The 27,040-nt window shown below is 60.0% G+C and overlaps 7 protein-coding genes and 1 non-coding gene across 8 annotated transcripts; 5 read left to right on the top strand and 3 right to left on the bottom strand.

Moving 5' to 3' along the window:
- Positions 1 to 5,471: 5,471 nt before the first annotated feature.
- On the top strand, positions 5,472 to 6,675 carry JDV02_005313 (uncharacterized protein; the record flags this gene model as incomplete). Its single annotated transcript, XM_047986596.1, has 3 exons — positions 5,472 to 6,243; positions 6,299 to 6,556; positions 6,617 to 6,675. 3 exons carry the CDS (start codon positions 5,472 to 5,474, stop codon positions 6,673 to 6,675), a joined length of 1,089 nt encoding a protein of 362 aa, XP_047842578.1.
- A 5,061-nt stretch (positions 6,676 to 11,736) lies between these two features.
- Positions 11,737 to 11,852, top strand: JDV02_010898. The gene has a single exon (XR_007157348.1). It is a non-coding gene; the product is annotated as a 5S ribosomal RNA (ribosomal RNA).
- An 887-nt stretch (positions 11,853 to 12,739) lies between these two features.
- CNB1 (Calcineurin subunit B) lies at positions 12,740 to 13,670 on the bottom strand (the record flags this gene model as incomplete). Its single annotated transcript, XM_047986595.1, has 5 exons — positions 12,740 to 12,750; positions 12,890 to 13,224; positions 13,341 to 13,414; positions 13,495 to 13,547; positions 13,619 to 13,670. 5 exons carry the CDS (start codon positions 13,668 to 13,670, stop codon positions 12,740 to 12,742), a joined length of 525 nt encoding a protein of 174 aa, XP_047842577.1.
- A 1,327-nt stretch (positions 13,671 to 14,997) lies between these two features.
- Positions 14,998 to 17,395, top strand: EPL1 (Enhancer of polycomb-like protein 1). Its single transcript, XM_047986594.1, has 3 exons — positions 14,998 to 15,344; positions 15,515 to 16,285; positions 16,349 to 17,395. Exons 1-3 carry the CDS (start codon positions 15,198 to 15,200, stop codon positions 17,126 to 17,128), a joined length of 1,698 nt encoding a protein of 565 aa, XP_047842576.1. The 5' UTR covers positions 14,998 to 15,197; the 3' UTR covers positions 17,129 to 17,395.
- Positions 17,396 to 18,484: 1,089 nt separating this feature from the next.
- KAE1 (N(6)-L-threonylcarbamoyladenine synthase) lies at positions 18,485 to 20,169 on the top strand. Its single transcript, XM_047986593.1, has one exon. It carries the CDS (start codon positions 18,947 to 18,949, stop codon positions 20,165 to 20,167), a length of 1,221 nt encoding a protein of 406 aa, XP_047842575.1. The 5' UTR covers positions 18,485 to 18,946; the 3' UTR covers positions 20,168 to 20,169.
- A 98-nt stretch (positions 20,170 to 20,267) lies between these two features.
- On the bottom strand, positions 20,268 to 23,081 carry GAL83 (galactose metabolism- protein). The gene is made up of 3 exons (XM_047986592.1): positions 21,429 to 23,081; positions 20,637 to 21,174; positions 20,268 to 20,579 (listed from the first exon to the last, which is right to left on the bottom strand). The coding sequence occupies exons 1-3, from the start codon at positions 22,328 to 22,330 to the stop codon at positions 20,532 to 20,534; spliced, it is 1,488 nt and encodes a 495-aa protein (XP_047842574.1). The 5' UTR covers positions 22,331 to 23,081; the 3' UTR covers positions 20,268 to 20,531.
- A 357-nt stretch (positions 23,082 to 23,438) lies between these two features.
- JDV02_005308 (uncharacterized protein) lies at positions 23,439 to 24,558 on the top strand. The gene is made up of 3 exons (XM_047986591.1): positions 23,439 to 23,937; positions 24,059 to 24,073; positions 24,139 to 24,558. Exons 1-3 carry the CDS (start codon positions 23,620 to 23,622, stop codon positions 24,415 to 24,417), a joined length of 612 nt encoding a protein of 203 aa, XP_047842573.1. The 5' UTR covers positions 23,439 to 23,619; the 3' UTR covers positions 24,418 to 24,558.
- BUR1 ([Pyruvate dehydrogenase (acetyl-transferring)] kinase) lies at positions 24,430 to 26,893 on the bottom strand. The gene is made up of 6 exons (XM_047986590.1): positions 26,426 to 26,893; positions 26,282 to 26,363; positions 26,112 to 26,214; positions 25,646 to 26,042; positions 25,402 to 25,593; positions 24,430 to 25,346 (listed from the first exon to the last, which is right to left on the bottom strand). Exons 1-6 carry the CDS (start codon positions 26,569 to 26,571, stop codon positions 24,689 to 24,691), a joined length of 1,578 nt encoding a protein of 525 aa, XP_047842572.1. The 5' UTR covers positions 26,572 to 26,893; the 3' UTR covers positions 24,430 to 24,688.
- Between the last annotated feature and the right edge of the window lie 147 nt (positions 26,894 to 27,040).

Here is a 27,040-nt window from a genome sequence, read left to right as displayed (position 1 = left end):
AGACAAAGACAACCTAGACCGCGGTGGAGGAGCGCGTTCCGTGTCCCGGTCCACTCGCCTTGATCGTCAGCTACCCACCCCTAGTGCCGTCCTAAGCAGCGAGTGGGTGGACGTCATGATCCCCCATTTCCGTCCACGAGGCTGAAAAAGGCCGAGCGAGGCTCGTCGAGTGGCCGCAAGTCGAGGCCCCGAATGGTCAGGGGGCCCGTGGGCCGTCGGCCAAGATTGACCGGACCAAACTCTGCGCCGCATGGTTTCCACGGCCAGATCATGCACCTCATCGATCGGCCCCTTTCAATAGCTGTACAACTATAGAACATTAGTGCGTTGGTTCCCAAAATTCCACGTACAGTATACTGACTTACAGTGCTGTACTTGGTTATGCCCGATGAGCCGAGCACATTGCGCGCGCTGCGCAATGCTGAGCACGCACCGCGAGTTCTGGATGCGCAGCAGTGTGTTGAACATGGACGTTGTCCGTCACGCCCCGGTGGCTGAATGTGTCGGGAAGCCTGGCGATTGGGCACTCGGATTCTCTGTCGCGTGGCGCCGCCAGCAAGGCCATGCAGTCCAGTCGGCTCCTGGTGGAACGCTGGCGCCGATGTTGCGCATCTCCAACGGCGGGTACGGAACCCAGTATGCACTAGCAGCAGCATGATTCGACTGCCATGCGCGTCAATGGCGCCCAACGGGGGAAGGGGGTGTGCTCTTACGCATGGCAGCCAGGCGGGGATGAGACGCAAGCCTCTTCTTCTCTTTCTCCTGTGCCTGGCGGTGCGGCGTGTGTGCGTGCGTGCGTGCGTGCGTGCATAGCCGCACCCGCGCCGACAAGTCCGTCTCATAGCAAATCGTGGTGGGGGCTTGACGCGCCATGGTGACACTGCTGGCATTCGTGGTCATCGTAGCAGATATTGCCCATCTCAAGGCTAGGCATGTATGTATACGTACGCGCTGGGCGTGCTCAAGCTAGGCTTGGGGGCCAATTGTCGCCGTCGCATATCAGAACCCGTCAGCCAGGACAGGGTATCGTTCGTCCTACGAACGGACGAAGCGTCGGGCGCAAGCATACCCTAAATGTGCATTGAAACCGGGGAAATACATAACTCCCCAGCATTACCTAGGTATGAAGCAACAAGGAAGCTGGTGTCGCCGCTAGCATTGGTCAGACTGCTGTCTCCTTGTGTTGTGTTGTGTCGTTCCTTCCTACTCCTGCTTTGCGGTGGCTGCCTCCTTGCTCTGCATCACCAACAGAGACTCACTAAGGTGGGTACTTCGTATGGTGCCTACAAGGCAGGTATATACTACCTAGGTACCTAAGGTGTCTACTTACCTTATAGTATTGAGGTACATCCACACAATCCCATAGCCCCGGCACGTGAGCTTTAGGTTTCCCAACGCACGCCCACAACATGGAACACGGCCCCCCCCGTCTTTCCTCAAGCCTACCAACAACGGCTTTCCTCGCGAGACAATGGCGACGCGGCCCCAGGTATCAGGCCTCGCCGTCCGGCACTCGGCGGGTCGTGGACATCTTTCCGCACAAACGCGCTATGACGACCCGCTGTATCGAAACTTCAAAGGCACACTTGCCGCTACGCTGAAGTTTCCGGGCGTTCATTGCCGCCGAGACGCAGGCATGCCTCAAGCTGCTGGGGTGTGTCAACGAGCATGTTATTGAACAGGAAAAAAAAAAAATCGCCAAAAGAAGGTTGCTTGTCTTTGTCTGCAGGTTTTCCTGCTCTGGCCCCACAGCAAAGCAGCCCCCCGCGCTGGACGAACAAAGGCTTCGCTTGATGAGTCGGCCAAGGAGGCTGATCCTGCCGCAGCATTGACGAAACACTCGTATTCGACGTGCATGGCGCACGTCTGCGCTGCGCTGCGCTACAAGGCGTCGACATGAACGCGATTGATGCAATGCTCCGGTATTGTCCGGGAGCGCTGAGGATGGCAATCACTAGTCGACGCCAAATCTCCAAGTATTGCTCTTGTTGGACTTCCCCTGATCGACAAGGTGCCACACGTCCACGCTGCCGGATTTCCTTCGGCCGGCGCAACATGTAGTCCCATATAGCGGCGGTGGCAGCGGCGGCGTCTTGCCTTTGTCGGGCATGCTATCCTCTCGGGCTTCCCAGGTTCCTGTCGTCCGGCAGGGACAATGACGCTGACATGGCTGGACAGGTACCCTCCACGAACGCTTGAATCGCGCGAGCCGCTAGTCCCTACTAGGTACCTGGACCACCAGCCCTGCAGGCGATCCCTCGGCCGTTACGCAGCTCTCGCTGGGCTCGGGTCTCAATTGCCGGCTCCGTGAGCTTGCAGAATGGCATGCTAATTAGTGCGTATTCTGGTTCGAGGCGAGATCGCGCATCAAGGGTTTCTTACACCCGGCCGCCCAGCTCGGCACAGCCTCTCCAGCTCGGGTGCCAAAAGTCATCGACAGCCTTGCCCGTCGCTTGGGACGTCGGGCAGCCAGGGGCGCGCCGTTTGATTGCAAACCTGTTTGCCGTTGCATCCATCCCGCTGCGTCAAACCAAAGTCACTACCCCAGTGCCGACTGGGGCATTTGTTGGGCACCAGCATCGACCCGTGTTGCTTGCCGTTGCTCATCGACAGCGCTTACACGCATCATCAGGTCATTTCGCCCAGGACTGGGCAACAGCCTCACCCACCCCCCCCTGTTCTTGGCTCGCATCTAAGCTTTCTTCGCGCCCCCGCCCAGCTGTCGATGGCAACGCTCGCCAGCAGTTCACCGGAATCCCGTTTTGCCAAAGCCGGCCGTGATTTTTCGGCTTCTCGATTTTTATTCTGCTGTTTCCTCCCAGTTTGCTTTCCGCACCGAGGGACGTTAGACCAATGGCTTGCTGTCTTATATGCCCTGGTCTCTGTGGCTTGCTTCTGGCCTGCCGGCCGAATTTGCGTTTGCGACGCGACCCTTTTCTCACAGGGCCGGCTGCTAGGGCACGGTCAAGAACACGACCCCTTCTCATTGATTCGCCCAGTGGCATTCGATCCCAGGCTCTTGGGACCGCCACCACAACTCTGGCCCCATTGCTAATCAGACGCCTCCCTGCAAATGTTTAACGCCATTCCCCTTCGTGGGCTGCCGACCAACCAATCTGACCGTTGACGAGCCCGCCCGTTGCTGGCGCGCCGAACGGGACAGCCATCACGAGCGCGGCGGAGTGCTGCGTGCGCCGGACAGTCTTGACCAGAACTCGAGACTTGGGGCCTTCGGACATGATTCTGGTGTCCTGCCCGCAACGGAATTGTTTACAACCGTCCCGGGTCCTTCTCGGTCACCCAAGCATTGTCAAAGATGTCGACCCGCCACATTCCGTTTCAATGTCACCAACTGTTCAGGCAAAGGCATGGCAGGGGCGCTGTCTCAAACCACGCGGGCCGCTGCAAAAGCCCTGTGAGAGGCGCGTTGGCGAAGCGACTTCAGGCCCTGGACTGGCTGGGCTGGGCTGGGCTGGGCTTGGCTGGGCTCGGTACTTCGTACCTGGGGCCAGTCCCGCACCCCAAGGGACGGACGGCGTCCTCGTACCCTGTTACAGAACAACACCCCTCCCCCCCCCCTCCCTTGACGGAATAACACCCCACCAACTTCCGTCCTTTCCATCTCTCTCCCCATTCTTTTTCACAAGAGTGTGTACGAAGTACGAAGCACTCCATACGGCGACAGCCACACGGACCTTGTTACTGAGAAGGTCACGTCTCAGCGATCTCCATTTGCATTGAGGGAACAAGCCCAGCTGGGCATCGACGGGTGCCGAATCCCAGCCAGTGCCTTGGCTGTCTCGACCAGGCACGATGCAGAGGGCCACTGCTCACGTTCCGGGGCGAGCATGTAGTATGTACCTGACGACCATCCGGGACTGTCCGCCCTGAGGCGCGGCTGGCAACCCGACCCCCTTCCTCCTCCGTCTTAGCTCTGCCCTGTCGGCTCCAAAGAGTTTGCAAGCCGTGACCACTCTGCCTCAGATGGCCCATCACCCCCGGTACTGCTTCCAAATCTTGCCTGGACGGGGCTGGCCCAAGGCCTGCAGGGCGCCGCGATGCAAGGTCGAATCGGCCCAACGCGGACCGGAACCAAACCTTCTATCATTAGTGTCGTCGACAGCACGGTGAAGATGGCCTTTACTATCGGGTAGGCCTGCCCTCAGCTCGAAACACTGCAGGACAGCGGCCAGCCCCTCAGAAAGACGTCCGGACGCTGCCCCTGCTCAGTCTCATGTTCAAGGCTGTCAAGGTGTCCTGGCACAAGTAGTACCAAGGTGGTGTCTTGGTCAGCCATCACTCCCCCGTGTCGGGTCTTAGAATGCTTTCTCCCGGCCCACTGGCCTCGTCTTTGGCACACGCGCGGACTTCGCAAACAGTAAACGGCCGCCGACCTTTACCTTTGTGGGACCCAGATATGCCCCCGGGCCGTTGGTGTATAAGACACGAGCGCCTCTCCAACTGTCGCCACGCATGTCGCTGTGTTTACGCACACGGCCTCTTGTTGCTTCTTCCTTGCAGCTCCACACCTTTGTCTGCCTGGCTGAATCGAGGGGACCTTATAATCAGGGCCGTCCTGTCCAAAGTCCTCCCTCTCCTACACCCAGTGAAGGTAATCAAGAGCCAGCAGACGACAGCCTGACTCGCAGCAGCTTCGCCAGCCACTGAGACCCTGGTGCGGCTTTCTTTAAACAGCCCCAGCAGATCGGGCAGGGGCGACTTGTCATGCTGGGGCGGCGCTGCATGGACTGTCCCAGGATCCTCCCAGCACGACTCGTGACTCCCACCAGCTCTGACAAGTACACTTCGGCAGCTTCTCACCACCCACCTTGCTACAAGTACAACTTGGAAGCCTCGTAGACGCCATTAGGTGGCTTTCTGTGGGACTCTACATCTATCTCGGTCGCTCATTTCATGCCGTCCACCAAGGCATGAATCACCACACGCCTTGCTCCGCCAAAGTCTTTATTGAAAGGGCAGCCGGACCACTCGGCAATCACTGCCCAGACATTTTCATCTCTAAGCACTGCTCCATCTTTCGACAAGCGCCGGAGGTCGTATAACTGCGCAGGACATTGCTGCATTTCAGACACGGCGTCGGCGCGTGTAGACCAACACGACGCATAACAACGGGCTTGGGAGCTAGGACACTGGTCCCGCGTTTGCTTTCACGGCCATCTCACCACTTGGCGACTCTTCATAAGGGCGTCTCAAACGCGACCTTCGCGCCTTGCTTACCAGCATCCACGGGAAAACATCGCGAAAGCTCACTTCACCACACAACTACACGGTCGCCACTATCGGGCCTCCTCTCTGAAGCCCACCTGCACCGAGTCTTCGCGGTCGCCAAAAACAAGGGCAGTGGGATTGGCCGCGGCGGTACCGACCATTTCCTCGGCCCCAGCGGCGCAGACGTACAGTGCAGGCTTTAAAGCCGGGCTGTCTGCATACCGAGGACCGCGCCCCGGGGCATGGATGACCCCAGTCGAAGGAGGAGGCAGAATGAAGCGCCTGCCCGTCACACGTCGAACTTGAGATACCCGCACCAAGACCCAATCACCCACAGCAGCGCCATCGCAGGTGGCACGTCGGAGAGGTTCCGCCCAGCGCCGCTTGCTACGGATCCCTCGACGCCACGAAGCATGGGCGTCGCCAACAACTACAGCTCGTACTATCAGGAATCGCAAACCGCATTCTCGACGCCAAACATGTCGACGACAGCCATGTCTTACGGTCAAGACTACGGGCCAGACTCGCGCGGGCAAAATCAAGGCTTCGGCAGCTACAGCGCTGGGATGATGATGTACAACGTTGCGCAGCCGAGCACACCCGTCTACGACACACAGCAGTTCGCCCAGCGTCAGCAAGCGGCAATGCAGATGATGACCTCGGACGTCGCCTCGACGTACTTTGGTAGCTCAGATGCAGGCTCCGCGCCGTCTTCGAGTTTGCAACAGGCTAGCGGCCACGGCTCAAGCTCGTCAGGCCTGTATCAGCAAAGTAACGCACCCGTCGGCTACGGCGGGGGTATCTCCAACGTCACCGCCATGCAACAGCCGGCTGCTGGTGTTGGGGCGTCCGAGAATCACGAATACCACGACACGGGCTTGGAAGAGAAGTGGATGAATTACCAGAGACAGCTGGGAACTGTGTTCCAAGACGTCAAGGCTGGTTCCCTGGAAAGCGCCGCAGAGACACTTCTCAGCCTTTCGAACTGGCTCTTAACGCAGGTGGCAGATCTCGGTACATCTTCCCGGTGTTTCGTGTACTGCCACGCCGTTGCTAACGCCTAAGACAGGCCTAAGTCAGGACGACGCGAATCTTCACGAAGAGAGGATAAAGCTCTGGAATGATTTCAACCACGCATGGCTGGCGCTGGCTTTTCAGCAAAAAACGATGATGGAGTCTGGGCAGCCCCCCGGAAGGGGTCAAAAGCTAATGTCGGAGGACACGGTCAAGAAGATGGGGGACGAGTTGATCCGCTTGTGTGACGGTATAGAGCGGCATGGCCTGGTAGACTATCAGTATGGTGTCTGGGAAGACCAGATCGAGAGCGGTAAGCCCCTTGCCCACACCCAACGACCAGCGCCAAACTAACCAGCCGATGCTGCTGCAGCACTCGAGGAATGTTTGGATCTTTTCGAGTCAATGGTCAATGAGGGTAGGCGACCGTGATGAGACCAAATCCCCGGCCACTCCATAGCCGCGACGACGGCAATAACGGTGCTCAAACTCGCTTCCTTGTACTTGAAAAGGGCAAGGATCACCAGCAGCCCTCCAGCAACGCCCGGGCGACGATGAATCGAGAAGCCCGGCCCCGATGCCCACGACGCCTGACACAGCGAGCTTACGTTGACCATTCGAGCGGATTTCGCAGCAAGCAACCAAATCCAGACTTTGTCGCCCACTGGAGGGGTGGTCATGTGCGCTCCGCTAGATGAGCATCGAGCATTCATCAGCGCCGAGCCGCCGCCGAGGACACGTCTGAGCGCTCAGAGATGGCATCGTTGTTTGTGGACAAAATTCGAATGTGTCTTTGATTTATTGTACCAGAAGCAGGCTGTCTGGGCGACTTTCCGACGATAGGAGCACGAACGACCAACCGGCGGGCACCGAACTGCAAGGCGTAACCTGACTCCAGAAAGGACGATCGATAATGGGACTCCACGAGTGCAAGAGAATATCTGTATACTGGGCGGTCCTCCGACAACTGAGGCTGCGGGACAGGCAAGACATTGATGAACAGGGCGTTGGAGCTCGGGTGTCTCGAAACATGCGACGTCATGGGATCATAGCATCGGACACACCGCCGCGGCCGCGACGACAACGAATCACTCTTGCTTTTTAAGAGAGAAAGACAACTCGATGCTCATCGTCCCTCTTTCATGACGGACTACATGCCTGGATATGACTCAGTGGTACAAGGCGAGGGCGTTGAACAGTGTGGGCCGAGGCTTATAGAAGGACGAGCCGCAGCATGGGGCGCCATCTGGGATAGACTTGGCATGCTTTTTTGGGAGGCATGGCGCACGGAGTGGCATTACAAGGTATACAGTGGAGTAGAACGCTTTTGATTGTCCTTTATTCTTACCTTTCCCCCCTTTTCTCACTGTTGGTTGTCGTAAACGGCCATGCCACTCATGGGCAGAAAGCAGCGAGAGGCATGCCGGTCACTCACGAAGCGGAAAGAGGGAAGAAGGTTTTCAGGCTTGGCGTGCTGGACGACCATCAAACATCTAGTGGCTGAAGACGGGGGAGGATCTTCCAACTATCCGGAGCGCGGTGCGAGTTCGCGGGTGGCTCCTACCCCCCGCCCCCAGGGAGGGAGGGCGGTACTGACGGATTCCTTCTCGGACAGGGCTGCAGGAGCGGAGCGGAAACGAGTTTGCGCAGTGAGGTGTGCGAGTTATCGAAAAGACACATCGAACTCCCCGGATTCGCGGAAAGAATGGCCCTGTCTCGTGCAACAGGCCCTTCTCCGTCGCAAAGGCAAAGCATGCTACAGCAAGGGGGAGGGGTTGGTGGGCGGGCTGATATGACCCTGGCAGCCGGACCGTGCTTGGCTCAGTGACGGCTCGACAATGTGCGACGAACGTCGGCTTTGAAGGAGAGGAGGGGCCATCTGGGGTGTCGCAAGAGGTGGATCCGAGGTTGGCTAAAACAGGGGGCTAACGCGGCACATATGCAGCTGGCGGCGAAGGCATCACGGTGCATCAAGGAATGCGGACACGTCAAGGGCCGCGGTCCAGGCGATGATGCCCTGTGTCGGGTGGGCCAGCGCACACACACACACCCGCAAAAGAAAGACAAGAGCGCACGCACAGAACACGTACGTGCAGTTTCGAGCCCAGCTTCGAAGGGGGGAGGGGGGCTTTTCGGGAAGCTCTGCGGCTGCAAATTCCTGTTTCGTCCTCGACTAGCAAAGCGTCGCCGTTTGATCCCGGACAAGGTGCTTTCTCCCAGTGCTCCCTGGCATTCCCGAGCAGGATTCTTCAGCCCCGTGCTGTGGTGGTTCATTGCTTCTTACTTGCCCGATCGGGATGTACCGTCTGCCAGGGTCTTGAACTACTGATGCGGCTGTTCGTCGAAAATATCTAGTAAGGGGGAGGGGGGGGGGGGGGGCCGTGTGAGGAGGCGCCGTGATCGACAGCAGGGGTTGTGTCAGTCCAGTCGCAACGGTTCGTTGAACAGCGCGCCCCCAAAGCGTGGTCCTGCATATGCAGCCCTGTCGTCTGGGACCACGGATTTCTCTTGGGTCGGCCAGCGGGCCGGACACGCTGGCGCATCATGAGGAAAAGGAAGCGTTTGACTGGCACAAAAAGCACACCATGAGCGAAACTTTGTTTTCGCGGCATCGGCTTCTCGGGGACTGAGACGAGAGCCCTTGCAACAACAGCTGTTCTCGCAGGGCGGGCGACGATCGCGACAAGCCCCGGATGTAAAGTTACGCGCCAACTCAGCTTGTCGTAGCAGAGGGAACCTAGCTGGCAGCGGCTCGGGCAGGGCGGACGGCAGCGCAGCATCAGGGCCCTGGACCTGGCGGCGGGGTGTGTGCCGCGCCAAGTGCAGGACCCGAAGCACGAGCGAGCATCCGACGCATGAGATGGGCAGTCGCTCGAGTTTGACGGAGCACCGTCGATGGCCAATGGTCTCGTCGATCTGGCTGGCCGCATATTACGCGGCCCCAGGCGCTGCCGTCAAGGAGGAGGAGTAGGAGGAGTGGCGGACACCACCTATAGTTGCGTCGGTATAGTACTACGTATACTACATGGCAATATCGTCAGCCTCGTCCTGCTGTAAGTCGGTGCCAAACAAACAGAGGGAGCTATTTATTTCCCAACGCGACGTCAAATCGGCCTTCAATCTAACCAGAGACGCACAGGCCGCAGCGGCCCGGGAGGCCGGCCCACTCTTAGCCGCCCAAGATGCTCCCGGGAACCTTTGAGCCGGAGACTTCATCCGTCATCCTGGTGTTGGCGGAGTGCCGTCCGGCCTGCCGAGAAGCACGTCATGCTGGTGGTGGTACTGTACTAATAAGCAGGAGGGCAGCAGCGGCGGCGCAGATCCCGCGGCGCCGTGCCAGCCGGCATCCCCCATGGCCCATGCCATGTCATGCAGGCTGGCTCTTTGCCTGGTTGGCGCCGCTCACGATGCCATCGAGCGCCTCGCAGGCGCCACCAGCTTAGTGACCCCTGAGATATGACTACGTCTGTACAACGACTGTACTGTACATTACATGCCGCCACGGTCGTACAGAGGAGTAGACCTTTCCCTGGGAACCCCCCCATTGGCGCAAACGGCTCTCCTTTGTGCTTCCACTCCCCGCGCTGAGGGCCAGCCAAAGGTCGTCATGCCGGTCGACACGCCCTCCCCCCACCAACCCATCAACCCTCCCATTGTACCTACTTTGCTTGGTTACCGGTCGCCTGGCTGCGACAGGCAGGCATTTCGCGCACGACCGCCCGCTCTAGGCGGGTAGGACAACGACAAAAGAAAACCACACAAGAATAGCACTCCACACCACCTCTTTCTCTTCTTCGAAACACCCACCCAGTCGGTCCAACCATGAGCCAGACGGCGGAAAGTGTCCCTGCTTGCTGCTGTCGCTGTTGCATCCTCAGGGACTCACCTCTGCGTGCCCAGGGCCTATCGCGTATCCGCGCCACCGCACCTGAATTTGGAGGGGGGGGGGGGTGGTGGCATGGGGATGGCCTTTCCGGGACTCAGCCGGTCCTGCTTCTCCGGTCGAGGACGACAGCAGCGGAACCGCAGCTGAAGACGTCAGATTGAGATTGTCGGGTCCGAGGAGGAGGCTCCACGGAATACTACCACCCGGCGGCGGATCTCGCCTCGCCGCGCGTCGCCTCGCGTGGTAGTTAGAGCATCCAGGCTCCCGGCGGTAGGTAGACATTCAGCAGAAGAGAAGGCCCGCCCCTTCTCCTTCTTCTTCTTCTTCTTCTTCTTCTTCACCCCCGTGAAACTCGCCCCGCGCGTGATCAGCAACCACGCGACTGCGGACACGCAAACGGGGAAAAGATGGCACCTGTCACTGCGCCCGCCCGCGCGCTCCTTGTTGCGCAGCCCGGACGCATAGATGCCTTGCGTTCATCTGACCTGCCTGACCTGAACTGGTCCTGACCAGACAACCCCGGTCGGTGTTCCAGGATGTCCCCCTCTTCCCCCCCCCCCCCCCTTTTGTCCCACAGTCAGTCGCATGTCAACTCTACAACGCCTTCAGACGACGAGCCCTGCCACCCATCATCCCAACGCCACCACGGATCGGGTATCGTCGTCGTCGTCGTCGTCGTCGTCGTCGTCGCTGGTCCTTGCTCGCTAGCTCGCTCCAACGCCGCCGCCGCCGCCGCCGCCGACCCAGCTACCCGGTTTTCGGCGGGCTCCACGGCTCTTTCTGTCTTACACGCGGCACTCGGAGTTCTCGCCTCGCCGCCACGGAACGCCCCCCTTTCTTCGCCTTTTCTTTTTTTTCTTCTCTTTTCCTTGGAACATTGTACATACGTAGCTAGCGCAGCGCGATCATCATACGATGATGAGCACAACGATGGCCCTGTTCGCCTGAAAGGAAGAAAAAAGAAAAGAAAGAAAACAACAAAAAAAAAACGACGATGAAAACAAGACTCAACACAGTCTGGCGCCTGCCATACTTTCTTTGTCGTACTACACTTCGTGCCTCGGGTGCATACCCAGACCAGGCCTGGCCTGGCCTCTCGGTGCAGGTTTCACTTTTTCCAGAATGGGCCGCCGTTCCCCCCCCCCCACCGTCCTATGGCTCGACTGTCTGACTGGAGGGGGGGAGGGGGAGACTCTGAGTCGTGATGTACGGAAAAGTACCATACTGGACGACGCGCCCCGTCCGTCACGCGGGGGCGCCACACACATCGCCCGCGACGAGAATCGATCACGACCGCTACTACGTCACCTTACCCCCCACCCCCCCCTCCCTTCGCACAGGATGTGACTCCTTTCGACGACGGTGCAGGTTCAAGCTCGTGACGGACGGTTTCGTAGATGATTGTTCTTCCCCCCCTGTCTGTTGTCGGTCGCCGCGTCGTGCACGACGGAGGGCTATAGGGTAGGCACTTTCTGCCTCGGGTGTGAAACACCCGGCTGCTCAACAATTCGATAATGCGTCACCATGGCGCGCGCGCGGCCCCTCCATGTTCTCACCATATCCGAGGAAGCGTTTAAAAGATGATTTGCCTCATCTGTACATCACATACGATCACAGGCAGCGTAAAATACGGGGTCCCGTCTGCTCCCCCAGAGTCAAGCCGCTGACCGGCAGATTAGTAGCTGGATCGGTGACGGCCAGCGAACACCGGCTATTGTATGTCTTAATTTTTTTATAGTAATTATACTCCTCCTCTTGTTTTTTTTTTTTTTGGCACAGTCGAGTTGTACCACCAAAAACGACCCTTCTTGCCGATCTTGCTGATTCATTTTTTCCTAATCCTCTCCCTTGGGCGGACTCAACAAACCAGCAGGATAGTTGTAGCCAGCATCCTATCGCGCTGTCTCCGTTTTCTCTCTCTTCTTCCCATGTCATGTACACTTTCCTTTCCTTTTGTTTCTGTGCCAGGATCACATAGGGGGAAGAAGGAGGGGGGGGGGTGTGCGGGGGCACGGGGAAAGACGCGATGCACATCGTGGTCCAAAAAACTCGAGAATTGCACTCGAATCGTACGTACGTAGCTGTTCCTGGACGGAAGGAAGTGAAGTCGGGGGACGAATGTATATATACGTATGCAGCCCGGGGCGGGCGTCCATCTTCACGTCAAGTCAGGGTCGTTTGGCGGTGCGGAACTCGGTGTTTCTCAGCGATACGAGCTAAGCCGCGGATGCGGGCATGTTACGTATCGCAGAGAGAGCCAAAAGGAAGGAAATAGAGAAGAGATAGAAAGATGGAGAGATGGAATTGGGGTAGAAGAGACATCTGACGTTAGTTCGTAGGTTTTGGTCCAGGCCATATATACTAGGGCCATATAGCACTCGACGAGTGTACCTTTGGCATTGAGCGGCCGTGTCTTCATCGACACACGGAAGAAAGTGCCGGCCTACAGTGACCGGGCCGTGCTCACGGAGGCAAGGATGGACATCGGGGATAGCTCTCACTGCTTGCTGAACCCAAATCATCATTATCATGACACTAATTCTTCGATGCCCAGCAAAGGCTGGTCCACCGCGGCGGTCTGCCAGCGACCCCGGACGGGACGAAGCTTTCTCAAAATTGGTCTGCGAGGGCGTCAGTAAACTTTTCTTGTCACGAATCCATCCATGCACCCATCAACGTGCATAACCATAACATTCTCTCCACGCGTAATCGCCCACACAATGGGAAAGGGGGTAACGAGTCCCAAGAGAATCAACGTACCTAGGGTCATGCTCATGCTCACGTCCGTATTCTCCACCATCTTTGTAAACTCCTCAAAGCTGATCTTGCCGTCCTTGTCCAGGTCCGCCTCCATGATGGTCTTGTCGACAATCTGCTGCAGCTGCTGGTCCTTGAGGTTGCTGCCCACCATCATCTTGAGCACGATGAAGAGCTCGCCGTTGCTGATGTAGCCGTCGCGGTCAATGTCGTAGACCTTGAACGCGAACCGCAGCTTCTGCTCCTTGTTGCCCTTGCTGCTGAAGGCGCTGAGGCCCGACACGAACTCTTGAAAGTCGACGTCGCCGCCGCCGTCCTCGTCGAAAATGGCGATCATGCTGTGCGCCGAAAGCTGTTGCGTTAGTGAACCAGGATTTCTTTACGAGACATGACCTTGCCGCCGCACAAATCGAGGGCGTGTGCATCTGGCAAGGGAGGGGGACTGCTCGCGTACCGCGTCGCCAATGGGTTCGATGAGATCTGGGGCAGGCTCAGGAACTCGTCGCGCTCGATCGTGCCCGAGTTGTCCTAGGTCGAAAGCGTCAGCGATGCGCCGGGGGCATATCCGCAGGAGGGAGTGACTCGTCCCGCTGGGGAACCCCGCGTACCTTGTCCAGCTTCATGAACCGCTTCCGTAACCGGTCAACCTCCTCTCTGTCGACTGCAAAAACCTTGGTCAGCCACTTCTTCCATTGCCGGCTGGCTGGTCGATGGGTCGGCGTCGGGCCTCACAGTTGGAGCCCTGGACAATGTTGTCCAGGACCGCGCTCGTGGTGTTGCCCATCGTGGCGGGGCGGGCGGCGCGGCGGCGGGGAGGGATGCTTCGCTCGCGGTGCCGGTGCCGGTGGGCGGGTGGAGGATCGCGAGACGGAGAGGGAAGGCGAGAGAGAAAGAGATTGAGAGACCGAGAGAAACCGTTCGCGCTTCCGGCTGGAGGGTCGCTGTGCGCACGACAAAGCGGCAGCACAATGCTCAAGAGACGACGGCGCGGCAGTGGCGGGCGTGCAGGCGGGCACCTTACTGGCGATAGAGCTGCACTGGGCCGGCGGCGGGAGGCTGTCGCGTTTGTTGACCCGGTGGAATTGGGTGGTTGTCAGGATGCACGACTCTCTTTGTGAGGTGCCGGTCAGATCTGAGGTGGGAAGCTCGTCGTTGCGCCCGAGGGGTAGTGGAGGTGGCGTGCCTGCTGTCCCCACAGGCACGGGCCTCATGCTCCAGTGAGAGAGAGGCAGGCCGCCGGAGGCCTTTGTGCCCGTCTGACGACATTTTCATCCCGTCAACACATTGACGTGGCTGGTCGCTTGGGTGTCGACAATGCGAAAAAAAAAAGGGACGAAAAACGAGCATGGCAAGAACATGCATGCAGGATTCTCATTTCAGGCAGTTTACAGGACGAAGTGGGTGGTCTGGAGAGTCGACGCGACGGCCACCAAGTACATTCCGTTGCATGAAATGCGTCGCGCTGTGGCTGTGCAAGCACGAGAGGGGGGGGGTGCTGCGCTGATGCTTCGTTGAGATGTACGTTAGCTAAGTACCTACAATACAGCGAGGTACAAAACGCACGGTGCAGTGCTCGTTGCTGCTTTCCACGCTTGGGGATAGCCTCAGTCGTCCCGGCAAGAGTGGCTCACGGCCTGTGGCGCATGCGAAAAGTGATCGTGCACAGGTGCGCAGAGCCCCCATGGGTGGCGGCTATTCCTCGGCCTGGCGCACTCCGCCTGCAGCTGCCTCGCTGGGTGCAAAGGTAGTTAGTACTACCTCGCCGCAAGCGTCCTTCATGTGCGGCGCTGACGACGAGGTACGTTGCGGCGTGGTTGCGCCGTGAGGCGCGCGGGCGACGTGGCTGACGCGACCCCTCCCCGCTCGCCCCCCCAAATGCGCCAGCTGGAGGCCGCCTCCAGCGCCCGCCAGGCGCCAGGCTACAGCTGCTTCGGGGCGCGCTGCCACCTAAACACCTGAAAGAGGGGCCGAAAAGGAGACGGTGGCCCGAGCGCCTTCAAGTACCTCTGCACCCGTTCCTCCGCGGAAAGTGACTTCCCGCCCCGTGCCACAGCACTCATTGCCCTCCCTTTCCACGCTGCAAACCGCAATCTTCCACGCTGCACCCCAGTGAAAACTCTTCGCGCGCCAAAACAATCCCAACGTCACCTCGTCAGGAGCCCGACTTCAGCCATCGAAAAAGGGCCACCACGGCGCAGTTATCATCTTCATTTGGGCACATACCGACCCGCCATACCTCGATTTATGACTTGATCGCTTTTTTTCGCGGATTTTCCGCTGGCTTTTCGCCGACCTCTTCCCCCCCGCCACCATGTCCTCCCGCAAGGTCCGGGTCAAGAAGCTCAGCGTCAAGACTGTCCTTCCCGTCCTCCGCGAGGACCAGATCGACCCTTCAGAGTACGAGGCACTCACCACCGACAACCTAATTGCAACCGGTGTCGAGCAAGCCGAGGAAAATGTGAGTCTTGCCATCATCGTTCCGCGCCTCCGATATCACGTGTGCAAACACGTGATGTGGCTTGGCATCACTCCCCCCAGCCGCTGTCTCCAGGGGCGACCAACCCCGTGACTTCCAACTCCCTGCGACATTATTTGTGGCTGAAGCTGACACTGCATGCCACTCTCCAGGAATACCACTTGCAGACCATCCTCAAGGATGCCGGCACAAGCAATGACCAGGAAATCCCGGTCCCGCCTCCTCAGGAGAGTGACATCGACTACGATGCCCTCTATCCCAGCTCATTCCACCAGCCATCCTCCTACATACGGTTCTCGCAGACCGTAGAAGAGTGCATCAGCTGCCAGTATGACATGTCGGTCGAGGATGACGACTTCCTCAAGTCGTACAATGGTAAATCCCCTCAGGGGGGAGCCCTCTCCGAAGATGACTTTGAGCACATCATGGAAGTGTTCGAGGATACCGCCACGGAGCAGACGCCGTTTGCCTCGGTCGACAATACTGTTGTCGCCTATGATATGATGGTGCCGGGGCTGAACCACCTCGGTTCGCCCACCATTCTGCTGCATGCCAAGGCCATCTATGAGTACTGGAAAACGAGGCGGCAGGAGCTTGGGAACAAGCCCCTGCACGCGTCGCTCAAGTTCGAGATGCACCAGGAGACTGACGATACCGACCCGTACGTCTGCTTCCGGAGACGCGAGGCCAGACAGACGAGGAAGACGCGCGCTCGTGACAACAAGATCGCCGAGACCCTCAAGCGCCTCCGGCGAGAGCTCGAGGATGGTCGTCAACTGGTACTCCTTTCGTATGAACGCGAGATGCAGAAGCGGGAGCTGCTCCACATGGACAGGGCTCTGTTCGAGGAGCGGGCCAGGCTGAAGTACATGAAGGTGAAGTTGAACATCAGGGACCCCGATGATGACCTTGTCAACCAAAAGGTGAGAGCGAACTGCTCCCTGCCCATGCCAAGACGCCGCCTGGCGGTGCTGACTCGTCCCAAGCCGCAGAAACGCAAGGCTGCCGAACCGGCTGCTGCGCAGCGGCCGCAAGGCACCCAGCTGCGTGCCCCTGTCCGTCAAGACGGACGCTCACTCGAGCAGGAACTCGTTCTGCTTTCAGATCTGTTGACCCAGAAAGAGCGCGAGCTCCGAGAGGAGATTGAGAGCAAGGTGGCAAACCACCGCAGGTGGAACCAGAACCATATTGATCTCACTCGAGAACCCCTTCCGCCGGTCAAGAAACAAGGGCCAGAGCTCAAGTTTCGACCTGCTAAGACGCAGTACCTGATGACACCTCCGGCATCCATCTCGTCGGAGTCGATGGAAGTAGACGAGGACGCACCTGAGCCCATGGCTGTTGAGAAGCGTGAACTGCCGGTATTCCAATTCAAAGCTGGGTCCATGACGGCGGAGCAGTCGCAGACCAATCAGCCGGCATTCCGACGCCGCATTGGGCGTCTGCAGAGGCTCTGGATCGATCGGCGGGGCATGACGACGCCACCGAGAGAGACGAGCAAGTATTCGGACCGCTGGAAGTATGACTCGGACGATGACGAGGTCGACCCCCCGGTATACGAGATTGATCCGTTTGATACTCGCGCCCTCAAGTTCCGAGCAACCATTCCCTTGGGCCAGTACATGTATCGCTCAGGACGTCCTTCGATGCCGCCCGAAGCGGCGGCGGGTGGACCGACGGGCAACCGAGCGTTGCCACCGTCACAGGCCGCAATAACCGCGGCGGCTGCGGCGCAAGCGCAAGCGCAGGCCCAGACGGCGTCATAGGGGACGGGTCCCTGATGGTCCGGCGTGGCGCTGCGCGCTTTGTATGATTTTTGCCGATGACTGTACATAGCGTTGTTTTTTGTGCCTGGCGCCTGGGATGATGAAGGCGGCGGTATGATTTTCTGATGTCGAAGTGTAACAATAACGAAGGCGCCGGGATGGACAGGCGCGGGCATTGCGCGGAGTTGGGGGGTTGGACAGGACGTTTGGAGGCTTAGACGAGACGGCCCTCAGCAGGCAGAATCGAAAAAAAAAGGTAAACCGAGAAGCTTATAATAGCGTCGCCTTCTGTGATGAATCATTTCCGGGCCTTGGGCATCGTTTCGAGCGAGTCATCTGAGGAGTCTTTGGACAGAACAGTAAGCAGCACGCTCGGAGACAGGGCACAGGGCTCGACAAGATGAGGGATACTAGTCAGGTCCGGCATGTTGGAAGAGGTGGCTGACGATGCCATCATGTCAGACGGCGCCTTGCGCCTGGATATGGTCAAGGTGCTCGCAGCATCGCCATAACGAGACCACAGGAGTAGGTCTCTCCAGCTCAGAAGAGGCACTACATGCCAAGTCAGCTTAGTGAGACCAGATCGTGGCTTGGGGGTAGGATCCCCTACCAGGCGGGCGGGTGTATCCCTCAGAGTCTTCTGGCCAGACTGGAGATGCGGGTACGGTGGTAAGCTCACACAGTGCAGTGCCACCCTGGTGGAGAGACAGAGTAGTAACAAGCCACGAGGGAGATAGAAGGGGGGACAATGGCTAGGCAAAGAAGGAGGGGGCAAGGGACGGTTGGGGAGAATATATGCTGCGGGAGAATGCGAGAGAGGGGAGGAGGAAGAAAAGGTGGTGGTGGTGAGGATTTATTACAAGGCGCCAGACGTGCTGGCGGCGAGCGGCGGAAGAACAATTGTGGGATGGGCAAAACCGAGCCACGGACCCGGACAGGCTGCTGGTACGTATGTACGTCTCCACCACGGCAAGACGACGGGAGAGAGGGGGGTCTCACCTCACTTTCGTCGTTCAAAGTTGTGAGGGACTGACGGACGGACGGACCCACAAGGGTCTTTCTCCTCTGCGAGCCGAGAGCATCTCACCAGGCTGCTGCTACGGTGGCTGACTGTGCTGGACGGAGCCTCACCTTGAGGTCCTGGCTGGAGGATAATAAGCCCACTGGGGCACTTAACTACTGAGAAACGTGCTTGGGCCAATGAGACGTGCCGGAGAGCCACCTGACTGCACAGCACAGATACAGACGGCCGACACCAGCCACACAGGCTGTCGGACTGTGACATCTAGGATGGGGCGCTGGGCTGGGCGGGCGTCTGCCCCTCATTGTGCCGGACGACGACGACCACTCATGGAGCGACTCATCAGCGAGCGAAGGACAACTTTTTGCGCCCCTCCTCCCTGGGCCCCGCCGTCAACCGCCTACCGCCTACCGACCGCCAAGTAACTACTTCGTAGTTGGCGCGGACGAAGAACGACTTTCCCACCGGTTGCCTCACCTTGCTTCGAGAGCGCGAGCAGGGCATAGAGTCATCAACCTGCCAACCCATCCGAGAAGACGGCTGACCATCTCTGTTTTTCTCTTGGGTTTACGAGGTCATGACGGAATGAAATAGACGGTCTACGATATACCGATTACGCGACTGGCTGGGCGATTTCGTCGCTTCCACCAACCCCCCACCATCACCACCACCGACAACATTTAGACGTCGCCATCGACGTTGCGTCTTTGCGCATCTCGCCCTCCCCCTGCGGCGACGACAACGGCGACGAAGACGACGACGACCTCGCAAACAGCCTCATTACCTCGCACCACAACATGGCAGCCGCCGCGGTAGCCGCCGGCGCGTCTGCGCTGCCGGCAGCAGCACCATCATCACCATCACCACCAACAGCAGCAGCAGCAGCACCACCGCCCGCCGGCGCCGCCGTGCCCTCGCCCTTCACCCCGCAGAAGCAGTCCTACATCGCCATCGGCCTCGAGGGCTCCGCCAACAAGCTCGGCGTCGGCATCATCCGGCACACGCCCACGGCCACCACCGTCCTGGCCAACCTACGGCACACGTTCGTGTCGCCCCCGGGGACGGGCTTCCTGCCCAAGGACACGGCGGCGCACCACCGCGCACACTTTGTGCGGCTGGCGCGCGAGGCCCTCGTCGCCGCCGGTCTCACAACCTCTTCTTCCTCGTCAGAGTCAGAGTCATCGCCCGCCGGCGTCGACCAAATCGACTGCGTGTGCTTTACCCAGGGCCCTGGCATGGGCGGCCCGCTCACCAGCGTCGCCGTCGCCGCCCGCGCCCTCGCCCTGCTCTGGGGCAAGCCCCTCGTTGGCGTCAACCACTGCGTCGGGCACATCGAGATGGGGCGGCACATCACGGGCGCCGACAACCCCGTCGTGCTGTACGTCTCGGGCGGCAACAGCCAGGTCATCGCCTACGCCGAGCGCCGCTACCGCATCTTCGGCGAGACGCTCGACATCGCCGTCGGCAACTGCCTCGACCGCTTCGCCCGCACCCTCGCCATCAGCAACGACCCCGCCCCCGGCTACAACATCGAGCAGCTCGCCAAAAAGGGCTCCCGCCTGCTCGACCTGCCCTACACGGTCAAGGGCATGGACTGCTCCTTTAGCGGCATCCTCGCCAGCGCCGACGCCCTCGCCGCGCAGCTGCCCAAAGAAGACGGCGAGAGCAACGACGCCGGCTTCACGCCTGCGGACTTGTGCTTCTCCCTGCAGGAGACCGTCTTCGCCATGCTCGTCGAGATCACGGAGCGCGCCATGGCCCACGTCGGCAGCAGCCAGGTCCTCATCGTCGGCGGCGTCGGCTGCAACGAGCGCCTGCAGGAGATGATGGGCCACATGGCCCGCGAGCGCGGCGGCACCGTCTACGCCACCGACGAGCGCTTCTGCATCGACAACGGCATCATGATTGCCCACGCCGGTCTGCTGGCCTACGAGACGGGCTACACTACCCCGTTGGCTGAGAGCCAATGCACTCAGCGCTTTAGGACCGATGAGGTCTACGTCCAATGGAGAGATTGATGATGTTGCTGCTCCTCGCCGCCTCGCTTTCCCCCCTTGGTCACGGTGCAGAAACCCCCCCTTTCCATGCATTGTGATGTATGAGTGAGTGAGTCCGAGTCTGTGTATGTCATAAAGGCCCATCCTGCATCAAGCACTGGGTTCAAGTCCTTGTTTTCAACCTTGTCCCATCTGGAGCATCGCCATTCTATCTTCGCGTAGCTACATACAGAGAGCCGCTACCTGGCCGCGCCTCTCCATCCCTTACATACGACATGCAGACAACAACAACCTCGATGCATCAGCAAACGTGCCCACACGAGCCAAAAGCCGTTGTTCCAAAGAAGATGATACATGAAGATTACGATGCTCCAAGCCTCTCCGCTCAGCCCTCATCCGCCGAAGTCGGCTTGTACATAATGGTCGTGACATACTGTCGCGGAGGGTTAGTCGCGCGACCAAGGGACGGGGGATAGTGCCATGTGCTCACCTTGTTGTGGTATCTCGTCGTCGCGGACACAGCCAAGACGTTGTTCTTGATGCTGCTCGTGGCCAGGTGGTTGAGCACCGTGTGGTTGGGCATGTTGAGCACGCTGTTGTCGTCCTTCATTAGCGTCGCCGCGTTGAGGATTGGCTTGCCCAGGAACCCCGGCAGGCTGGGCGGCGTTGGGAGCTTCTCGATGGCCGAAACGGCGTTCCTGTACGCGCCCGAGTCCTCGGGCTGGTCAAAGTCCCGCAGGTACTGCGGTATGTCGCGGCGGTAGTTCTCGGGCGGCTCGACGGGCTTGCCCTTGGGCGGCCTAGTCCGCGACGCGCCCTCCGTCTCGCTGCCTGACTTGGAGGCGCTCCTCTGCGCTGGGAGCGCATCCTCGGGGCTGACCTCGATGTAGTTGACGAGGTTGTTGCCGAAGTCGACAGTCGTCGGCAGGTCCGGCGACGTCTGCATGATCCCGTCGACGAGGAAGCGGACATGGTGCGTCCCCGGAAGGATGAGGATGGTGGCGGCGAAGCATCCTGGCTTGCCCTCTCTGTAGGTAGTTGTCAGCCATCGATCCTGTTCCATGACTAGATAGGCATTGCCCAGAGCGCATATATTCCGTCGTGGGTGGGTAACCGAGCTGGCCACAGCCGAGCCCTGTGCCCCCCAGTCAAGATGCGCCACGGGAACACAGCATGCGCCCACAGCCGAGCTGGGGGAATGGAATCTCCGATACGCTTCGGGCTGTGAAATACTGTGACCAGCCAGGCAAGACTGAGGGCAGTATTGACGCAGCTAACTTACACAGGGTGCAGCCTCTGCTTGCGGTTCCATTCGAAAAAGGTGCCTGTCACATAAATCTTGTCGCCCCCGCGCTTCCACTCGAGCTTGGTCGGCACAACGGGCCGCGTCTTGTCAACACGCAGCTCCTCCGACTCATCGTCGTCAACCGTATTGGCGCTCACGGCGGAGCTCTTTCTCGTCAGGGCGTCCGAGGAGCTGCCCAACTCGACGTCGTCGAGTCCTTCTTCGGGAGCGAGTATGGGCGACCCAGGCGTGTGAACCTCTTCATCAATGGGGAGGGGCAGGCGCGGGGGCCCCCTCAGATACATGTCCGTCATGCTGCTATTGGAGATGAGGTTGGAGTCGACGGGGAGGGGCACGTGGGAGGGGCGGTGGTGGGGGTCGTGGTGCGCGGACCGCAGCGACGTCGACTCGAGGGGGACGTCGACGGGCTTGGAGGGTTCGTCGCGGGGCGGCGGGTGCCGGTCGGCGGCGGACGAGGAACACGAGGGCTTGTTGGGCGTCGCGGAGACGTTGCTGTGCGGGGAGCCGCTGAGGGAGGAGACGGCGGTGCCAGGCAGGCTGCTCTTGGGCCGGTTGACGACGGTGGTCGAGCCTTGGGCCAGTGCGAGGGACGCCTCCGGGGGCGCAACGGAGCGGTGGGTGGTGTGCTCGGGGATGATGTTGCGGGCGTCCTTGCGGCCGGGGACGACGTCCTGGTGATGGCGGTGGATGCTGGCGAAGTGGTGATGGTGATGTTGAGGCTGGGTGGGCGACGTCGCGGCCGACGTGGGCGTGGACGCCGATGTGGTGGTGGTGGTCGTCGAGGCCTTGTTGCCGTCCGAGGCGGCCTGCGCGGCAGCGGCAGCGGCAGCCGAGGACGACGTCGCCTCCTTGGAGGCCGATGAGTGGTTGTTGCCCATGGCCAGGCCGGGCCCTTGCTCCAATCCTCTTGTTCTCGGGGGAGAAGGGGGGGGGGTTGGTTGATGTTTCCCCTGCAGGACAGGAAGAGGGGACGGCGGGCCGTCAGTCACACGCGGCGGGAAGGGGTGCGGTATGCGGCGCGGCGCGGTTGTCGAGCCGGGCCGGCAGATGGGCGCGTGCGAGGTGGGCGGGCGATAAGTGGCAGGTAGGAGGCGGCGGGCGGGCGGCGGCTGCGACAGTCAAGAGGGTCGCGTGACGAGGCGCGGGGGGAGTGTGTCGGGTGGAGGAAGAAGAGGAGCAGCAGCAACAGCAGCAGCAGGGGCAGCTGGTGTGCTGGCGTGGCGGCGGTGGTGGTAGTGGTGGAAGGGGTGGTGGTGCTTCGAGACCGGCAGCAACCCAACGGATTGGGATGGTGACGAAACAGACCGGTCAAGCCGTGGCCGCCTGCAGCATCATCAGCGCCCGGGGCAGCAGCAGCAGCGGCGGCGGTGGCGGCGACGACGAGGAGTGGCGGGGGGAGATGACGACGGGCGTGCGTCGCGCGGTGCGGAATTGGATCGAATCGTCGTCGTCGTCGTCGTCGTCGGGGGGGCCTGTGAGGCTCGGCACTTGAGAGGCTTCCGGGACGAGTCTCCCTGGGTGGTTCTCGGGCGGACGGAGCAGACGGTGACGATGGTGGAATTGATTGTCACGATCGGGGGAACGAATGGGCTGATTGATTGAATGATTGATGGCGAGCAGTCAGGCCATGTTCCCCCGGCCCGCCGAAACCAGCCTGTGCATGGCAGCGCGAGTCCGCCCAGCAGCCAGGGCAAATGGAAGGAGGGGCAGCACGCAGAGGATCCGGGCCGCTAGCCGAGTACCTGTACAGGCATTGTGTCCAGGAGGGCCAGCTTCGTATCATCCTACCTAAGGTATTTGACGCGGGCTCCAGGTCCCCCGCAGGGGCCGATCAGCGCAGACGGCACGGTACCTCTAGCTCCCCCAGCGCTGCGTCGTTCCTGCAGGTACCCTGGGCTGGGCTCCTCCCAGGTACTACAGGTACCTACAACTACCTGACCTTCCGTCTCGGTACTTCTAGGTCTCGCAAGGAGCTCAAGCTCCGCTGGGATGCGTCTCCAACCTCATCGCGCCCAACACCACGCCTGCACCCCTATCACCGTCCACCACCCATGGGGCTTCCGCGCCTCGCCAACACCATGCCCCAGACCCCGCCGCTCGCTTTCGTCGCTGTCATCGCCCGCCGCGTAGAAGCTCTAGTAGCCTGAGCACCCTGCGGTCACCCAACATGGACGTGCCCGAGTCGTCGTCGTCCTCGACGCCCTCCTATCACCAGGCACGCGCCATCGCCGCCGTCGTCCTCGCCATCCTTAGCGGCGCGTTCGATCTCCTCGTCCGCCTCGCCCGCTCGCTCTGGGCCGTGCCCTGGCGCTGGGCGCTCTCGCAGCTCGTCCACGTCGTCGCGCTGCCCCTCCGCCTCGTCGTCTGGCTGCCGCTCTCGTACGTCGCGCGCTTCCTGCTCGTGCTCTTCGCGCCCGCGCTGTACGCCGTGTCGTATGCAAGCTCGTGCGTTAGGGCGGCGATCGCGTTTGTCGTGAGCTTAGAGGTGAGTTTTGCGCCCTGCTACAGAGAGGCTCGCGTACATGCTCGTCAGCGGCTGTTGCTGGCGCGTCCCTGGGTTGGCGGCACGCAAGACTGACTTGATACACATAATTTTGCGCTTACAGCCATTATACACATTCGTGAGTAGCTGCATTAACCCCTGCCGTACCAAAGGTCGTTGGGACTTACGCGACGGCTCTTTCAGTTTGGCGCAGCTGCAGGCCTGGGCATCGTTACTGGCATTGTCCTCGCCGTTACCTCTTCCATCATCACCTCGCACCTCGGCATGCACGACGAGGAGCTGGACGCACACGAGGCGTCGCTGGACAAACCCGAGAAATTTAAACCAGGGCGGCGTGACATCACTGCCGCTGTTCCGGAGACAGACTGGTATTGGACTGAGTCCTCGCCTTCAGGGCGCCGTCGGCCGTCTGGACTGCTATCACAGACGATCCACGAAGAGGATGACGATTCAGACCTGTAGTTTTGTGGTTTCCGGCGCAATTTGGCATGGCCTGTTATTCCCGTCTCCTTATACTCGTCTACACGGATGAGGCGAAACAAGATACCCTTATCGAGCCTTGTCGCCCACTAAGTACACATCAATATACCCTTTCTGACTTCCCGACCCCTCCCGTGAACGCCATGCGAAACCCCCTATGAGAAGTCTTCATTACAAATGCGAATGTCGGGCAAGAGGCGCAACCCTCAGCTCCCGTGAGCCCATCCGCGCAAAGCAAAACAGGCCGTCATATTCATCGTCGATACATGTCTCGCTCTCGGTCTCTCCTGTCGACAACGGCGGGCGACCGACTGCGACTTCTGCCGCGGCGGTCGTTCCAGCGGTCATTAACCGGTCGGTGTCGGCGCTCATCGCGCGGCCAGTCCTCTCTGCGACGGCCGCCACCATCCTCACCTCTGTAGCTTGGGATATACGTGTCAATGTCGGCTGCGCGCTCTGGGACGCGGTTGCGCGGCGCTCTGCGATCTCGATAGTCCGGGTCGTCTCTGGCGCCTGGCCAATCCTGAGGCGGTCGCGAAGTCGGTCCACGGTCTCTATCCCTCTGCCAGGCCGGTCGCCGCTCATCCGGGCCGCCCCTGTACCGCGCTCCGTTTATGCCGTTTCGGCTACTGTAGCCGTCGCTGCTGTTGAAACCCGCAGTGGCGCCGTTTGCGTCGGGTCCAACGCCGACAGTGCCGCCCTTGGGCGCAGGCGGCAGGTTCGCCTTGCGATCGTGAAACTTTCTGCGGTCCAGCTCGTGGGACTCCTCGTACGTGGGGATCTCATGCGGCTCCATGGGCAACGGTGCCATCTTAAAGTATGGGTGCTCCATGGCGTCGACCGCGTTGATGCGTGTCCGCCAGTCCAGCTTGAGCAGATCCTTGAGTAGTGAAATTGCTCCGCTGCCAAATCTGTACCGCGGTCAGTAGCTGAACCGCCAAGGGGCGCGTCGGCAAGGGGACTAACTCTCTGAAGCGATTCTGGAGGCTGCCGGGGCGGGATCGCGGTGACAAGTGCTCTCCTCCTGGAAGCCTCTTCCAACCTGGCATAGTGTCGTCGGTGGGCGAGCCCATGAGGTCCCAGATCAGGTCAAGCTGATGGGCGTCGCTCTCTCCGGCCAAGATGGGTCTCCCAACGAGCATCTCACCAAAGACGCAGCTGCGCTTGTCAGTATCCAACGATGCTGCGAGAAAGGACATGGTGGACTCACCCGACACCCCACACGTCAATAGCGGTGGTGTACTGACGCAGCTGCAGCAGAAGCTCGGGAGGACGGTACCAGCGCGTGACGACGAGGCCCGTGTAGTCGCGGCGCCCCTCGCCCATAGGCCGACCGGGCTGCGGCGTGTGCCCGTCATAGTGTCTCGCCAGTCCAAAGTCGGCAATCTGTAAGATGCCCTGGTTGCTGATGAGAAGGTTGGCTGCCTTCATGTCGCGGTGAAGAATGTGATTTTCGTGGAGGTAGGAGAGGCCCTTGAGCAGCTGCTTCATGTAGCACTTGATTTGGGGCTCCTTGAAATGCACAGACGGGTTGTCGAGGAGGCCAGAGAGATCGTGGTCCATGTATGGCGTTGCCATGTATATGATGGGCTTTTTGCGTTTGTCGGCTGCGCGAGACGCGGCGAGTAAGCGATGGGGGTCCTTGACTTCCAACGCATTGGACACGGAGGACTTACTCGGCCTCGAAGGGTGCTCAATGGCCATGTCTTCGAGACGCAAAATGTTGGGGTGCGAGAGCAGCTTGAGAAGCTTGATTTCACGCAGGGCGGTGATGGGAAACTGGTGACCAAGTATCGTTAGAGGCGATGAACCGGCCGTGTGTGATGGTCCTGGATATTGAACTCACCCCATCTTTCTCGTGGTGCATGATGATCTTCTTCAGCGCAACGAGAGCACCCGTTTTCCTGGATCGGGCTCGGTGTACTTCACTAGAATCAAAACGTCAGCACGGGCTGCGCGCATGTTTGTAGGTGTGATGGTGGCAGTGTACCCGAACGTTCCCTCGCCTAGCTTGCCCATGAGTTCATAGTCGGAGATGCGCGAGCAGCCCACGAAACTCGACTTGGGTTGGAGATGGTTGAGTGCAAAGGTGCGCGGCGAGGTGCCGTCGGGCGTGTTCTCGTTGACCGGGTCCATGGCGCCGCCGGCCTCCTATGGCGACGACGGGACGTCAGAAGACGAGGAGCTCTGCGTAGGCGCTGCCGGTGAGGAGGAGATGGCAGGGGGCAGCGGCGTCGCGATGGGCGAATTGATTGATTCGAGGCCAGTCATGACCTGTTTGTGCCCAGTGGGTTATGGGTTATGTTGTTGTCGCTAGGTGGTGGCGCGCTACAAGCGCTGCTGGGAGGGAAACTCTATGCACAATGGATAGAGATGGACAGCCGCGTTGGGGGAAGACGGGTGACGCGGTCGGGGGAGATTTGGCTGGAGGGCTAAAAGTGAAGTGGATGAAGTTGGGGAGAAGCTGCTGGCTGTCAGGCGCGGTACGAAGTAACCACCTGGAAAGACGGATAAGGACGGGAGTGGGTCGACTCTTTGGGGGTGGACAATACCTGGAGGAGACTTTGTGTAGCTGCTGCGGTGTGGCTGGTGGGCGCGTGCCATT

Source organism: Purpureocillium takamizusanense, chromosome 4, assembly GCF_022605165.1.
Source record: "Purpureocillium takamizusanense chromosome 4, complete sequence".
NCBI classification, from domain to species: Eukaryota; Fungi; Ascomycota; class Sordariomycetes; order Hypocreales; family Ophiocordycipitaceae; genus Purpureocillium; species Purpureocillium takamizusanense.
The sequence above is the reverse complement of the archived record's forward strand: the minus strand, read 5'-3'. Positions and strand labels throughout refer to the sequence as shown.

Coding starts and splice junctions, on each gene's coding strand:
- EPL1 (XM_047986594.1), top strand. CDS start 15,198: ATGTCCTCCCGCAAGGTCCGGGTCAAGAAGCTCAGCGTCAAGACTGTC. Junction 15,345..15,514: donor TCGAGCAAGCCGAGGAAAAT/GTGAGTCTTGCC, acceptor GCCACTCTCCAG/GAATACCACTTGCAGACCAT. Junction 16,286..16,348: donor ATGACCTTGTCAACCAAAAG/GTGAGAGCGAAC, acceptor ACTCGTCCCAAG/CCGCAGAAACGCAAGGCTGC.
- KAE1 (XM_047986593.1), top strand. CDS start 18,947: ATGGCAGCCGCCGCGGTAGCCGCCGGCGCGTCTGCGCTGCCGGCAGCA.
- GAL83 (XM_047986592.1), bottom strand. CDS start 22,330: ATGGGCAACAACCACTCATCGGCCTCCAAGGAGGCGACGTCGTCCTCG. Junction 21,175..21,428: donor AAGCAGAGGCTGCACCCTGT/GTAAGTTAGCTG, acceptor AACTACCTACAG/AGAGGGCAAGCCAGGATGCT. Junction 20,580..20,636: donor CGACGAGATACCACAACAAG/GTGAGCACATGG, acceptor CCTCCGCGACAG/TATGTCACGACCATTATGTA.
- JDV02_005308 (XM_047986591.1), top strand. CDS start 23,620: ATGGACGTGCCCGAGTCGTCGTCGTCCTCGACGCCCTCCTATCACCAG.
- BUR1 (XM_047986590.1), bottom strand. CDS start 26,571: ATGGACCCGGTCAACGAGAACACGCCCGACGGCACCTCGCCGCGCACC. Junction 26,364..26,425: donor CTAGGCGAGGGAACGTTCGG/GTACACTGCCAC, acceptor TTTTGATTCTAG/TGAAGTACACCGAGCCCGAT. Junction 26,215..26,281: donor TGCACCACGAGAAAGATGGG/GTGAGTTCAATA, acceptor CTTGGTCACCAG/TTTCCCATCACCGCCCTGCG.